This window comes from Apodemus sylvaticus, chromosome 19 (genome assembly GCF_947179515.1).
Source record: "Apodemus sylvaticus chromosome 19, mApoSyl1.1, whole genome shotgun sequence".
NCBI lineage: Eukaryota > Metazoa > Chordata > Mammalia > Rodentia > Muridae > Apodemus > Apodemus sylvaticus.
The window spans coordinates 35,181,419-35,198,080 of NC_067490.1; the positions used below are offsets into that span (position 1 = coordinate 35,181,419).

General features: G+C 43.1%; 1 protein-coding gene across 1 annotated transcript in view; it reads right to left on the reverse strand.

Annotated features, from left to right (window-relative positions):
* Positions 1 to 5,318: 5,318 nt before the first annotated feature.
* Positions 5,319 to 16,662, reverse strand: part of Dcbld1 (discoidin, CUB and LCCL domain containing 1) — a 99,264-nt gene continuing 87,920 nt past the window's right edge. The window contains exons 7-11 of the mRNA XM_052164025.1: positions 15,658 to 15,698; positions 13,355 to 13,442; positions 11,354 to 11,403; positions 9,085 to 9,204; positions 5,319 to 7,391 (exon numbers count right to left, since the gene is read on the reverse strand). Coding sequence (XP_052019985.1) covers positions 6,871 to 7,391; positions 9,085 to 9,204; positions 11,354 to 11,403; positions 13,355 to 13,442; positions 15,658 to 15,698 — 820 coding nt within the window. The 3' untranslated portion in view covers positions 5,319 to 6,870. The remainder of the gene's footprint in view (positions 7,392 to 9,084; positions 9,205 to 11,353; positions 11,404 to 13,354; positions 13,443 to 15,657; positions 15,699 to 16,662) is intronic.

A 16,662-nucleotide genomic window follows, 5' to 3' on the forward strand; every position in this document is an offset into this window, starting at 1 on the left:
TTTCACAATTCCTGGTAATGATTTTATAGAACTCTAAAATTGATACAAGTCATCCCAAGCACCTATAGAATGAAGCTGCAAATAGAGCTCTGTAAACATTCATGCATCACAGACTATTTGTGCTAGGATAAGAAAGCAGACCTGAAACAAATTTGTGATCAGGAAAAAAAATCCATTCTAGGTCAGGTCCAAGGATGAAGCCATGGTGTGCACTATGATAAAGCAAGGCTGTGTGAAACTGTTGCTTTGAGCTTATAATGTGCTTATAGGATGAAGCACTGCTTTGAACTTACTAATACCATCCTTAATTCTCCTTTTCTGTAACATTTTGTCTGTGAGGTAATGTTATGAAGACCCTTTGTCTAAGAGGGTATAAGAAGGCCTAAAAGAAGAAATAAAGTGTGGCACTGAAGGCTCAGCCCCATCCACCAAATGTATGTATGTATATTTCTGTCTAAATGTATGTGCATACATTTGTGTGTAGGTATATGTGTATGTATGTAAGTAATCGTGAACACTTGTGGAATTGTTAAGACAGGTGTTCGGGCCCAGCCAAAGTGTGTGTGTGTCTGTGTGTGTCTATGCGAGTGCTTGAATTCTCCCTTTCTTCTTTCCTCTCAGGCTCACAAACACCTGTTGAACACCAAGCCTCCCACCATGGGAGCCCTTGAGCCAGAGAGAAACTAAGCCTTTTTTTCTAATTCCGCTACGGCTATCAGCTAGAGTCAAATTACTAGATGTCCTTGACTTTTGACCTTAGAACAGCAGGTTAAAAGGAAGAGAAACATTACCAAAAGTAAGCAGCTATTGGCCACACAATAAGCAGAATTATGAACAGAAGAATGCCAAAAGTAAGTAGCTTTTGACAACAGAATGGCAAAGAGTTAAAGACAGAAGAACCATCCCAAATAAAGAAGCTTTGGCCCTGATCGCATACCTATTCCTGCCTTCTTCAGAAAAGTGGGTGCTGGGATAAGTCCCTGGCACATTGAAACTTTTATTTTGCAAGAGAAAAGGTATGGTGTTTTCAAGTTTGATGGCAAGTGCCTTTACCCACTGTGCTGGGTAAAGTTAAAATTGTAAGTTAACATAGAAAGCAATGGTTCTTTTGTTATTGTTGTTTGTTTGGTTGACTAATTGTAATTCAGAACTGTGGTTTGAGGATAAGCCTTCCAGCCAAGTTAGATGGGCCTTTATGAATGTCGGAAGCAGTCTTATTAGAGTTGGTGACAGCGGAGGTGAGAGAGCCTTTGTTCCAGTGACAACAAATGGAAACACACTTGAAGGTAGGGTAGAGTTGCATGTGCCTGTCCTAAAATGGGAGGCTGAAGCAGAAGGACCACAAGTTCCAGGTTATCCTCAACTACATAGAGAGTCAGAGAGCATCTTGTGGCACTTGTGAGTCTGTCTCAATAAAATGAAAATCATATAAACAAAACTTTTAAAATCATGACTGGCCAGGCACAATATTAATTAGAAGAAAGGGTTAGGGAATGAGAGTAACATGGGGAGGCCCCGAGTGTCTGCAGGACACAGGAAAGAATCCAAAAAACCAAAAAAACAACAACAACAACAACAAAAAACAATGTACATGAGAATCCCCTCCCTCAACATTTAAAAGGATTTTCCCATGTGTCTTAGGTTGGGTTTTATTGCTGATTGCTGTGAGCAGACACCCAGAGACCATGACCCAGGCAGTTCTCTTTTTGTTGTTGTTTTTTCGAGACAGGGTTTCTCTGGATAGCCTGGCTGTCCTGGAACTCACTCTGTAGACCAGGCTGGCCTCGAACTCAGAAATCCACCTGCCCCTGCCTCCCAAGTGCTGGGATTAAAGGCCGCTGCCCTGCTACCAAGGCAACTCTTATAAAGGCAAACGTTTCATTGGGGCTGGCTTACAGGTTCAGAGGTTCAGTCCATCATCATCATCCCCGTAGGCAGCATGGCAGCATGCAGGCAGGCACGGTGATGGAGGAGGAGCTGACAGAGTTCTACATCTTGATCCACAGTCAGCCAGAAGGAGGGTCTCTTTCCACCCTGGGTGGAGCTTGAGCATTGGGAGGCCTTAAAGTCCACACCCACAGGAACACACTTCATCCAACAAGGCCACACCTCCTAACAGTGCCGCTCCCCATGGACCAAGCATTGTTGTCTGTGGGGGCCAAACCAATTCAAACCAGCACATCATGTTAGATGTCTGCTTTCCTTAGAGGATACTATAGTCTTTCTTTATGGGATAGTGGTTTTTTTTTTTTCTTGTGAAATGGGATAAGAGATACATATTTCATACATTGTCAAGGAAGGAGAGAGATCCTGGCAAACAGGTGAACAGGTTTTGATTAAGGACTTCAGAACTTATAGTCTCTTAGGCCAATGAGGACCCTATTTCTATTTTAGTCTCTCCAAAAGGATATCTTCTTCCCTATTTCTTAGGGTGTTGAAGGGTGGAGGTCCCTCTTCTGGAAGTGTTTGCGGAATAGATTTGTTGGCCCTATACTGGAAGAATAGCATCCTTGGGCACTTGATCTAATGGGGGATGAGATGAGGGAAATAGACTCTGCCCTAGGTGAACCTAAGCTTGACTCCAGACTGGTACAGACTGGAAAACACAAACTTTAGAAGCATATACAACAAACATAAGCAAAAACAAAACAAAACCAGAAAAACTCAACAGGGTATAATGGTGACTAATGTCATACAACATGGCAGAAGCCAGACAAAAGTCCTTAGATAGTCCTTTGGGGTAGCTTGAGTTCTTGCAAGGGCAGTGGGAATAGATTACTTCAAGACTCCAAAGCTGTAGAGTTGCTTGACATAGCCTGGTAAGGTCTAACAAAGGCTGGGGTTGATTAGCCTCTTCTACTCTTTAATTAATTAATTAATTTGGGTTTCCCTGAGACAGGGTTTCTCTGTGAGCCCTGGCTGTAGAGCAGGCTGGCCTTGAATTCAATGCACCTGTCTCTGCTTCCCAAGTGCTGGGATTAAAGAAGTGGGTGCCACCATTGTCCAGTGTTCTTCTAATTTCACTAAGAGCTGGCGGTGGCAGGTGGACAAACTTGTTAACTTTAAGAGGAATAAGTTCAAGTTACGTTTGCAGCAGAAGGTGGCCCCATATCACTTTGGAGAGATTTAGGGGACCCGAATCCAGGGATGCTTCCTCTCAACAGGCATTGTGTACTTTTATGGCCTCCTCTGTAGTAGTGAAGGAGGCTTCCTTCTATCTATGAATTGTCTATAGACCCTGTGAATACTCACACCTGGATTTCAAGGCTTTGAGGTAAAGTTTAATTGCTACTTTCTCTGTAGAGCAGTGGTCCTCAACCTTCCTAATGCTGTGACCCTTTAATACAGTCCTTTATGTTGTGGTGAGCCCCAACCATAAAATTATTTTCATTGCTACCCCTTAAGTGTAATTTTGCTACTCTTATAAATCATAATGTAAATATCTGTGTTTTCTAATTGCCTCAGGTAAGCCCTGTGAAGGAGTCATTTGACACCACCCCCAAAGGATCAACAGGCTAAGAATCACTGCTGTAGAGGCATCTAATATCCGACAGTCTTTAAAAGTTGAATAGCTGGCATAATGGTGCAGGGCGTTAATACAGTACTCTGGAAGCACAGGCAGGTAGATAGATCTCTATGAGTTTGAGGCCAGCCTGGTCTAAAAAGAATTCCAGGACAGCCAGGGATACATGGAAAGACCCTGTCTCAAAAACAAAACATAACAAAACAAAATACAAACAAACAAAAAACCCAAAAAACCAAACCAAACCCAAAAGCAAAGTTGAAGAGGTAGAGCACAACAGTCTGTAACTCCAATCCCAGTGACCCATCTCTTTTGGCCTCTGTGGATACTGCATGCATATGATACACAGATACATGCATGTAGAACACCCATGCACATAAAATTTTTTTTAAAAAAAACCTGAAGTTGAGGAGACACTGGAAGGGGGTTGTTTTGTATGCAGATTTATCCACTTTGAACCCTTTCACAGTTCTATTAAGTACCTTTCCTGACAGCTGCTTCTATTGGGTTCTAGAAGCTGTTCCTTTCACAGTCGGTTGTCCACTGCTCTGTTTAAAGGGTTTTCATTGCTCAACTTTAGGAAGCTTTTATGAAAGTCTTTTATCCATCTGTGATCCATCCTGTACTTCCTGTACTTCTGAGGAGTTTGTCTTGGAGCGTTTTGATGAAACGAGGAGAATCTGGGCTGGAAGTGTATGTGGTTGTGTAATACTCTCTACAAGAACTTGGGATTGGGCTGGAGACATGGCTCAGCTGTTAAGAGCACTGACTGCTCTTCTGAAAGTTTTGAGTATAAATCCCAGCAACCGTATGGTAGCTAAGAACCATCTGTAATGGAAACCAATGTCCTCTTCTGGTGTGTCTGAAGATAGTGACAGTGTAGTCACATACATTAAAAAAAAAAAAAAGGTAGCCGGGCGGTGGTGGCACACGCCTGTAACCCCAGCACTCTGGGAGGCAGAGGCAGGTGGATTTCTGAGTTCGAGGCCAGCCTGGTCTACAGAGTGAGTTCCAGGACAGCCAGGGCTACACAGAGAAACTCTGTCTCGAAAAAACCAAATCCAAAAACTAAAAAAAAAAAAAAAAGATGTTCTGTGTTTCACTATATAAGCTTCTCTATCTTGTCTGACATATTATTGTCTTGGCTCCTTCTGGATCTGCCCCACTGATTTTCCTGCAGTGAACCACTGCTGCCTATTTAGGAGTTGTACCGCCTTTAAGGTTGGAAGATTATAAGTATATTTCACTGTGGAATTTTTAGTCAACAGTGTCAAAAGTTGTCACTGGGACAGTCTTAATCACACTTTCTACAAATCTCTAGGAAGAGCAATCATCACCAAGGTGACTGGGCACCAAGTATTAGATGTTCTACAGTATGACCAAATCCTCTTACTAGAGAAAAAGTCAAACCAGATATGAGGTTGCATATCTGTAATCCCGAGTCCAATGAAGGAGAATAAGAAATCCAAGTCGCCCGGGCGTTGGTGGCCCATGCATTTGATCCAAGTGCTTGGGAGGCAGAGGCAGGCGGATTTCTGAGTTCAAGGCCAGCCTGGTCTACAGAATGAGTTCCAGGACAGCCAGAGCTACACAGAGAAACCCTATCTTGGAAAACCAAAAAAAAAAAAAAAAAAAAGAAAGGAAAAAAAGAAATCCAAGGTCATCCTTGGCCACACTGAGAACTGACAGACAGCCTGGGCAATCTGAATTTGAAAGAAAAAAAATTGCAAGTTGCATCATGGGAATTCAGTGACAAGATGAGAGCCTCTGGCTAGCCCAAATAGAATTCAGGGGCTCTCTGATTTGGCATAGTTTATTACAATTAGTGTACACACAAAATCATGTAAACTCCGTAAAGTAAATGTTTAACCACCACGATAAGCAGTCATACTTGGCCATGAGCTTTCAGCACCCTATTTTAACATCGATAGAATTCACAGAAAATGACAATCACACAAATAGGGTCATAATACAATTTGTAAGGAAAGGATTTGCTTGTTTGTTTGTTTTTGGTCCATGTTTTCTTTTAATAAACAAGACACATACGTTTTCCTCTTTGGCAAAAAGAGGTTAAATCCCCCCAGTTCATTCATTCACAAAGTAAACTCAGGGGTAAAACAACACAACACATGAGGTACAGCTGAGACCTGGGCTACTCTTTGAGTATAAGCACACATTCAGGGAAAGCTGCTTTTTACATCACCGGGACAGTTACTAGCTCTCCTCTAGAAAAGCTTGGCTTCTACGCGTGCAAGAACACATCTCAAACAGCATTTGTTTTCCAGGGACAGTGGAAGTCACCCACATGCATTATTTCTCGAGAAAGTTGTAAGAAGTAGGGCTTCTGGGCTCAGCTGTGTTTTTAATCTGAGGTTTAGAAGTACTTGATATCCCTGCCTCAAGCTACAATTCCTGTGCCTCCTTCATTACAAGGTGTGTATGGACAGTGTGGGTCACCTTGAGTCTTGGCACCCTGAAAGGGCAGATTGGCTTAGGAACACTGTGCAGTAGGCTAGCCCCTTTCCTTTGAGAATGTGGCCTCTCAGGATGCAGCTGGCAAGTCCCAGGACACTGGGCTGCCCTACTTCTCTCAAGGAAAGCCTAAGATTGCAAAAATGGGCTGCCATTGCTATCCATCGCCCACCCCAGTGTGCTTTACATGTTTCAAGTAGTTATCATTTCTTCCAGGAGAAAGAATGTTAAAAATGCTTTTACTTTATCAAAAAGGAAAGTAGGCCCGGATTGGTGGTGGCACTCGCCTTTAATCCCAGCACTTGGGAGGCAGAGGCAGGTAGATTTCTGAGTCTGAGGCCAGCCTGGTCTACAGAGTGAGTTCCAGGGCAGCCAGGGCTACACAGAGAAACCCTGTCTCAAAAAAACAAAAAAACCCCAACCAACCAAACAAACAAACAAAAAAAGGAAACAAGCCACCGTAGCCAACGAGGGTTTTAAACAGACCATGCTTACAGTATCAGATGATCACTGAGAGATATGAACACAGGCCACCTCTATGCAAATCCCATGTTTCCTCCCTAAGCCCTGTGTAGAAAACAAACACCACAAACTTCCGTTATGTTAATTCGTGTTAAATATAACTGTACAAATTGCACATTTTACAGCACAGCATCACAGTTAGACAAGTGAGAAAAGTCTCCTTGTTCTAGCACAGCAGAAACCGACCGGCTCTGCCGGGAGGGTCGGAACAAAACCAGCTGCACAGTTCTGTAAACAGTAAGTGAGGTTGTCTCTAGGATCCTGAAGAGTCAAACATGAATGCTCGCACACTTCTTCCAGGGACTCACAGTGGCGCGCGCTCAGTACCACAGCAGGTTTCTTTCACATTGGGTTCACAAAAGAGCAGTCACGGCCATCTGATTGAGGGGCGCAAGACCGTTTCTGGGTGCCGAATAACCATCATTCCCCCCGGAAGTCATCTGTGACTGAGAGGAGGGGTCTCTGCTGTCCAAGAAGCTGCTGGCTGCAGGCTTGTCGTAGCCCCTACCCACAGGCTTGGGGCTTGCTGGCCTCTGATAGCTTTCAATCTGGGCATCTCCTGCAGCAGGAGGAAAGCCACCAGAGGAAAGGGAGTGTTTGTGAGTGGGCTTGGGCCCGGGGACTCGGTAGCCACTCTGTGTGGAGAAGGTGTGAGCTCGCAGCAGGTGCCGCTCCACAATAGGTGTGGCGTACTCCGGTTCCGAGTGCGTCAAGGGCAGTGCGTACTCATGGCGTCCGGGGCGATGCGGACAGTCATAGTGGCCACTGGCCTCAGTGTTCACTCTGGCCTCCTCAGTGTCTGTGTCCATGGGCCGGAAGGTGGAGCCCTTTCTCGTGACTGTCCCTGTGCCAATCATGAGAGGCTGCTGATAATCTAAAACCAAATGAGCATCATTAGTGCACAAGCTGGTCCCTTCCACTCCATCTCCATTGGTGACTAAAGCATCCCAGACTCCATGAGACATGAAATGCAAGTCAGATGCTGCAGATGGGCCTTAAACCACCATAATACTGCCTGCTTCAGGAAGCCAGGGGCCATAAAACCTCAGACACTGGACTGATTCAGTCAGGGAAAATGTTTTGTAGAGGAGGAGCATTTACTTATAGACTTACGGTCTTGTTACACAACCCCAACTAGACTTGAACTTGAGGTCTTCCTGCTTCTAAACCTTTGGGATCCAGTTGATCAGACATGCAACTCCATGCCCAGTTTAGAGGTGACTTTTACTTGGTGCTGGGATTATAGGTGTTGGCTATTAGGCCCAGCTACGAGTGACTTTCAAACTGGCCTTTGCAAAGTTTGGAGGTGGAGAAAACCCAAGGAGGGTGTCACGACCACCTTTGTGTCAACTTGACTACATCAAGAATTAATAAAATGTAAATGGTCGGGCACACCTGTAAGGAATTTTTTCTTAATTACAATAAATCATTTGAATTGTTAAGACTCACTTCTATATCTAGATCTCTCCTTTAATCTGGGCTATGCCTTTAGCTAAGTCTGTATAAAGGACACACACACACATGAGAGAGAGAGAGAGAGAGAGAGAGAGAGAGAGAGAGTCAGAGAGAGAGAGTCAGAGAGAGAGAGAGAGAGAGAGAGAGAGAGAGAGAGAGAGTTCTTGTTGTATAAATTCTGTTACTCTACAGAACCCTGACTAATACAGAGGAGAACTACCTATGAAGACAGTTTGATTTAGGGGATACAGATGGTTTAAGGTCTGGGTTTAGTGATGGGTGTCCAGATAATGAAATCATTTTCGAAATGAGGGAGCCACATTACAATAGACAACAAAGCAGAGAGACACTAAGCGACTTTCCTGGAATCACACAACTGCCAGGCAATGAAGTCAGGACTGGAAGCAGGGTTTCTAGCATGCGCTGTGTTAGCGCCGATCATGGGGGCTGTGGGAGTCTCACTCAGAACCTACACACTAGCAGTCTGAGGTAATTCTGGGGACAAGCTGGAGAAAACTGACAGGAAGTAAAACTGGAAGAGAGACAGGCTGATGTTTTCTCAGAGACCCTTCTGACCCAGACAGGCCCCTCACTATAACTCCCTGTCCTCAAAGGGGAGATGGAGCCATTCATCACTCAATTAGTCTTTCTTGTCCCTCACTCCCAGTACTTTAATAAAAACCTGATAATTAAGAGCCTCCTCCCAGCACCCGGGAGGCAGGGGCAGGTGGAGCTCTATGAGTTTGAGGCCAGCCTGGTCTACAACTCAAGTTCCAGGACAGCCAGGGCTACCCAGAGAAACCCTGTCTCGAAAAAACAAACAACAAACAAACCAAACCAAAACAACAACAACAACTTTGCAGAGCCTAGCAGTGCTATGAGCCCCTCACTATCTATGATCATTGTGTGAGCTTACCTGAAGGTAAGCTCAGGTGAAGGGATCATTGACTAATATCTTGTGTCAGCTTGAAACTATTTCATAGAGTACTGGGGGACTAGGGGAACACACTTCTGCTATCACAAAGGATCTTACTTAACCTACTGCTGTCCTGTTTCCTGTATCCCACAAGCAGAACCTCCTCAGAGCACCGTCCCTGGGGTATGACACTCACCTGCCACGTCACTAGTGACGAGATCCAACTTTTGTGCTATCTCTTTTTCATTGTCATAGCTGATGGTAAATTCCGTTGACTGATGCCTGGCAAAGGGATATTTAATCTGCTTCCAACAGCCTGAAAACAAAGGCATATGAAACCAGGCATCAGGCATATACCTCACATAACTTCATGTACTTCTTAACACATAAGTACATAACATGTACTTCATGTGTTCTTCAGTATGTCAGAAGTTAGTCTCTTGCAGGATGCTGACAAACCCATAGCCTCAGCTCTTTGGCTGTGTGCTGAGCACAGTGTGCTGAGGCAGGCCCTTCAATATATACATTACCCACTGATAGCTTTATTTATTTTAAATAGGGTCTCTTTACATAGCCCTGGATGCCTTAAAATTCATTATGTACACCAGGCTAGCCTTGAAGTCACAGAGATTTGCCTCCTGTTTCCTGAGTGCAAGGATTAAAGGTATAGTGGTGGTGCATGCCTTTAATCCCAGCACTTGGAAGGCAGAAGCAGGCAGATTTCTGAGTTCGAGACCAGCCTGGCCTACAGAATGAGTTCCAGGATAGCCAGGGCTATACAGAGAAACCCTGTCTCGAAAAAAACAAAAATCCAAAACAAACAAACAAACAAAAACCAACAAAAAAGGTGTACACCACTATGACTGGCTCCCACCGATGGTATACATGTATTTGTAGCCTGGAGAGCTGGCTCAGTGGTTAAGAAAGAGCACAGGCTGTCCTTCCAGAACTCAGTTTTGATTTCTAGCACCCACCACAGCAGCTCACAAACATCTGAAACTCCAGTCCTGGAAATTCAACACCCTCTTCTTGAACATGTGGGCGCCAGGCAGGGACATCATTCACAGACATACATTCAGGCAGACAAAACACCCCCACACATAAATTAAATAAATTTAAAAAAGCCCTGAAATCATCTGGGCACATTTCCTGTAGGCACATAAACTCATACCCCAGAGGAGACAACACAGCTGTCATTTTGGCTTGGCCTTTCCTCAGCATCTTCAGGCCTCCACTGTACTTTCTGGGAAACTGAGGAATGGACCAGGTATGGCCATGTGTTTGTTTTGGAGAATGTTTAAGACATAGGTCAGTAGTATTCACCTACAATGTCAGGGGATCAAACTCAGGCCATCTCCCTAGCCCTGTCTGCATTATTTTGATTCGAAGACTAGAACCCAGGCCAAGCACATGTTCAGTCCTCACGGACAGGACTGCTGTCACTCCTTGATGACAGTGTAGTAATCTAATTTCCAGTACACACACACAAATGCAAAGAACAAAACTTAAAACAGGATAGGGCTCATGCTAAATACAGATATGAGGGCATGAAAACCCTGAAGCAGGATATTAACTAGATAGTTTAGATTTCTTCGTTGGAGCTTTGCAAAGTCAAAGGTAAAGGAACATATCTCTTTTTCAAACCGGAGAGTGGTCTCCTCTTACCTACAGCTTATGGTTCCAAAAACAAGAGGAACCATGGCCCAAAAATATTAAATAGAAAAATTCTAGAAGCAATTCCTATTTTAAGCTGCATGCTGTCTTCCGCACAGCACAGCCTGGATGTGAACCGTCCTCCTGTCTGGTTCTCTGTACACTACCCTCCTGGGAAGGCTAGTGTTCCCGACACCTTGACGGAATCTCGACTCAGCCGGAAATGGGTGTGTGTGTGTGTGTGTGTGTGTGTACAGCAGGCTGCACTCATCCCCATGTCTTCCCACTGACAATGTGGTGTGACCAGCTTGCTTCTAGCTCCTGCCATCTTTACTATCCACCACAATGGACTGGACCTTGCACAGTGAGTATAAACAACCCCTCTTCCTTAAGTTGCTTTCTTTCAGATTATTTTATCACAGCAAGAGGAAAAGAACCGGAAACACTCGCCTTTGGTCATCCAAAGCAAAATAGTGGCCATTCTACTCAATACAATTGTCCTGTTTCGTTCTTACTTAGCATTTTTTTTAATCCCTCACCATGCCTAATACATAAACTACATTTTATCAGAGCTATGCATGTAAAGACTTTATGTACATGGTTTAGTTCTAGTTACAGTCTTGAGCAACCCTTAGTGTCTTGGGTTTATCACTCACAGATGAAGGGCACAGAATCCAGGATCTTGCACATATTCGGCAAGTGTTCTACCACTAAGCTAGGCAGCACCCGTCCTATATATATATACTGCATTAACAGACCTTGGACTTTCCCCTGAAGACAGATTAAAACTGCAGATTGAGTTTTTAACCAACCTGTTTTCTGAGCATCAGCTGACACATATGGATTTCCTTTCTTTTTCCTCCTGTCAAGACAAAAAAGCTCTACTGAATATTTGTTAGCCAATTTGTCTGCCTGTGTCCTCATATAATATGACGATCAGAAGGACTTACCTCATAGGTAGTTCTGAAAACTGAAATTGCTAGATGCTGTCATATGCTTAAAATGCTCTGTGTATGTGTGCCTGTGTGTGTGTATGTGTGCGATCATATGTAAATATATCTTATGATAAAGGTCACATATATTTACTAATTTTATTTTGTATATTAGAAAGCAATGCGTTATTACTTGATTTTCTCAATGGTTCAGAAAACCTATAAAATAAATGCTTAAGCAATTTGTAAGGATCACTTTTATTTTTTTTAAAGATTTATTTATTATTATATGTAAGTAAGTGCACTGTAGCTGTCTTCAGACACACCAGAAGAGGGCGTCAGATCTCGTTATGGATGGTTGTGAGCCACTATGTGGTTGCTGGGATTTGAACTCAGGTCCTTCAGAAGAGCAGCCAGTGCTCTTAACCACTGAGCCATCTCTCCAGCCCCTCTATTTTTTTTTTTAATATTTTTATTTTCTATATTCTTTGTTTACATTCCAAATGATTTCCCCTTTCCCGGATCCCCACTCCCCATATGTCCCATAAACCTTCTTTTCTCCATCCCTTCTCCAACCACCTCCCTCCTTTTTCTCTGTCCTTATATTCCCCTCCAATGCTAGATCAATCCTTTCCAGGATCAGGTCCCTCTCCATACTTCTTCATGGGAGTCATTTGTTATTCAATTTGTGCCTTGGGTATTCAGGGCTTCTGCAGCCCCTCTATTTTTTATAAAGTATAAATTATAGGTGCCTTTAAAAACAATTAACATAATCAGTTATGTTGAAAGTGTACAATGATTTGACATTCTATTCATACTAATATACATATTTATAAGTTCTAAAGCCTTTTAATTGTAAAAAGAGAACCTGACAATATTTATTTTTTTGTTTAAATCCAATTACTATCATTTGTTATAATAATAAATATGGTATTTAGAGTTATGAAAAAGATTCAGTACCCATCATGGTGCACGTCTTTGTTCCAAGAGAAAACAGCCACACCAGACATTACTAGGCTATCTAGGGCCATGGTGGCAGCTGATCCCAGGTGCTGGGTCTCCTTTCTAACACAATTTCCATTGGGCGGGGCAACAAGGGAGACTTCACAAGGCACATGTCAGCTCCCAGATGTTGGTCCAGTCGTGCTCATGTGGTAAGCCATAGAATGCAGTGCTGCGCTATTCCTATGTTAACATCTGGGCCAAGACTGCTTGTAAAATGTCAACATTTCATCTCCAAAGAAGGCCTGCTGCTTCTTTAACACCTATGTACCAGAGGGGTAAACTTTTGAGATTTATGAATGCTGGTTATGATTATTCCACTTGCTGGAAAAGCACCTCTGGGTTTGTCTATAAGCATTTGCCTAGATAAAAGACCCATCCAGCCGGGCGGTGGTGGCGCATGCCTGTAATCCCAGCACTCTGGGTGGCAGAGGCCGGTGGATTTCTGAGTTCGAGGCCAGCCTGGTCTACAGAGTGAGTTCCAGGACAGCCAGGGCTACACAGAGAAACCCTGTCTTAAAAAAACCAAACCCTACACCCCCCCCAAAGAAAAGGACCCATCCAAGTTGGGGATGGGGTAGGGTTTTGGAGGAAAAAAAAAAGAGAGAGAGAATTAAATGGCGGCTTTCCTCTCTTCTTGACTCCTGCAGATCCTGACGTCCTACAGATGACATGTGACCAGCTACATCACACTCGTGCTACTGTCCTCCCTCACTGTGATGGGCAGATTAGGCAGACTGCGTATCTTCAAACTGTGAGCCCACACAAACCCTTCCTCCCGTCCTTAAGATACTTTTGTGAGAGTGAGGAGAAGAGTCAACCAATCAACTGCTTATGCATCTAATTAGAGAAAAATTGAAAAAGTTTAAATTCACATACTTTCTACAGATTGCAAAGATCCCCATTCCAGTCAGAAGGAGGGCAACGAAGATCACGGATGGAATCGCCACGGTTGTGATATTCATTCCTAGAGGAGAAATCCGCTGTTACAACACAAATATCACATAACTCACAAACATACACAAAACTCAGCTTCAGAAATGAGTATGGTGGTGGTGTACAGCATTAACCCAAACACTTGGGAAGCAGAGGTAAGAGGATCAATGTGTGGCCACCCAAGGATACAGGGATACACACAGTGAGATGCTGGGTTAAAAAATAATAAAAATAAAATAAAATAAAATAAAATATAAAATAAAATAGGAGACAAAGGCAGGCAGGTTTTTGAGTTAGAGGCCAGCCTGGTCTACAGAGTGAGTTCCAGGACAGCCAGGGCTACACAGAGGAAACCCTGTCTCGAAAAAACCAAATCCAAAAATAAATAAACACATAAACACATAAATAAATAAATAAATACATAAAATAAAATAAAATAAAATAAAATAAAATAAAATAAAATAAAATAAAATAAAATAAGAGACAAAGAAAGGCAGGTTTTTGAGTTAGAGGCCAGCCTGGTCTACAGAGTGAGTTCCAGGACAGCCAGGGCTACACAGAGAAACCCTATCTCTGAAAAAACCAAATCCAAAAAATAAATAAACACATAAACACATAAATAAATAAATACATAAAATAAAATAAAATAAAATAAAATAAAATAAAATAGGAGGCAGAGGCAGGTGGATTTCTGAGTTGGAGGCCAGCCTGGTCTACAGAGTGAGTTCCAGGACAGCCAGGGCTACACAGAGAAATCCTGTCTCAGAAAAAAAAAAAAATCCAAAAAAATAAAATAAAACTGCTTTGTGCACAGAGAAAATGAATACATGTTTTCCTATGATGTTACAAAGTAAAGTCTGAGCTAAGTCTGGAAACAAAATTGTTCTTCTATGGCAAAGCTGCAGCTTTGGTCCATGCTCCTCAGGGTTAGCTCTTACTCTGAGTTCTAGTTAATTCCCCAAGTCAGAAGGCCAAGGGAGGAAGCTTGCACATGGCTAGGTGAGGCTCTCAGACTCAGTGCCCACAGCTCACGGGGAGGTCTGACAGGAACTGTTACCACGGCTGGGGAGCTGGGGGGTTCTCCTCCTCCGAGCTGCGGTACATTAACTGAAGAGGAACCACAACCCCATGTTCTCAAGCAGCATCCTACTCTGCCACTGAAAACACCATGCTTCTCCACGACCCTTTCTGCCTCCAATGAAGAGGCACTCCTGTCCCAGAACAGGCCCCTGGCTGAATAAACTATAAACAAATGCAGAGGATATCACTCTGCACCTTTCTCTGTGACCCTTGGGAAGAAAATAAAGGAACATTAGAAGTGAAAATGTCTGCCGGACATGGCGATGCATGTTTTTGATCCCTGCACTGGATTGACACAGGCAGATGGATCTTGGTGAGTTTGAGGCCAATCTGGTTTACATATCTCATTCCAGGCTACTTAGGGTAACATAGCGACACCTTGCCTCAAAGGACTAACAACAACCAAACTAGCAATGTATAGTTCATGAACAAGAGGTTATAAAAAAAAACAAGTATTATATAAAATACAGGTAAATTTCAGCCTCATCATTCATAAGAGTGAAATTTCAGGAAAATGTAACAAATATTGTAGAGAAGAATGGTTACTTAATGGCATATCCATATATAGAAATTTAGAAAATATTCAGAATTTAAAGTTAAATGAAAAATGTATAGTTTGCTATTACTTTTTATTGTGGTATATGTGGGTATATATGCATATATGTCTGCATGGATATATGCACACATTTACAATTCTTTGTTCTTTGAGGTCTCGTGTAGCCTCTATAGGCTGGCTATAAACCCAAGGATGGTCTTGAGCTCCTGACCCTCTTGCCTCTATGTTGAGGAAGGTCTTTTGCCTAGCAAAGATCAGACCCAGGATGGCCAAAGGAGAAACAAAACAAACAAAACAAATCAAAAAACCAATATGAACTACATGACTACATAGTCTTAAGAGTTTGCAGGACTAAATTCCATCTGTAGACTTTAAAACAATAAACTCATAAAAAGCATGATTCGCCGGGCAGTGGTGGTGCAAGCCTTTAATCCCAGCACTTGGGAGGCAGAGGCAGGCGGATTTCTAAGTTTGAGGCCAGCCTGGTCTACACAGTGAGTTCCAGGACAGCCAGGGCTACACAGAGAAACCCTGGCTCCAAAAGAAAAAAAGAAAAAGAAAAGAAAAAAGAAAAAGAAAAATAAAAATAAATAAAAAGCATGCTCCTTACCTGGGGTTGAAAACAGAAATCGCTTTTCCGACAGAGAACCACTGAAATAAAGAAGCCAAACAGGGGGCACATGAGAGAGTTGCTTTGATAGCTACTCAAACCCAGCACAGCACAGCTTCACAGGCCTACCACCACCCCATGCAGCAAGGATCACAATCCTGATACTTTTCTGCTACCATTTACACCAGCACCTTAAGGGTCAGCTAACTCAAAAATTAAATGAAAAAAAAAAAAAAAACAAATACAAAAACAAAAACAGGTGACAAAGGCCAGACTCTGAGACCTGACCTTTTCTAATTGTATGCACTAATTAAATGTATTTAGCCATGACATTCTCACACGTGTACACAAGGTTACTTTATATTTACTCTCCAAGTCTCCACAGTTTCCCTGACCTAAAGTCACCCATCCTAGTGTGCTTTCTATTTCTGTGACAAACAAGCATCTGGAGGAGAAAAGGTTGGTTTCACTTCCTAACTCTTCCATCAGACTCCATCACCAAGTCATGGAAAGAACTAAAGGCAGAAACCTGGGGGCAAGGAGCAATGCAGAGGACCTGAAGGAATGCTGCTCACCGGCTTGCTCAGCCTGCTTTCTATACCACGAACGACCACCTGCCCAGGGTCGGCACAACCCAGTAAGCTGGGCCCTCCCATATCAGTCATCAATCAAGAAATCACCCCACAGTCATGCCCACAAGCCAATATGATAGAGGCAAATCAACTGAGGCCCTCTCTCCCATAAAACTAACCCACACGTCTCCCTTCTAGTTCGTTGCTGTTATCCTTAAGACAGAAGCTAACAATGTAGCCTGGGCTTTCCCTATCCTCTCAATGTAGGTGAGGTTTTACACAATCCCCTGGTCCCAGCTTTGTCTTCCTGGGTTTCCCTAACCTTGCTGAATATGATGATCTGTGGGTCCATCCTCCTGCAAACACCTCAAAGTCACCCAGAAAAAAACTCCGCATGTACCATCTTCTTTATCCCTTCATCTCTGATGGATAT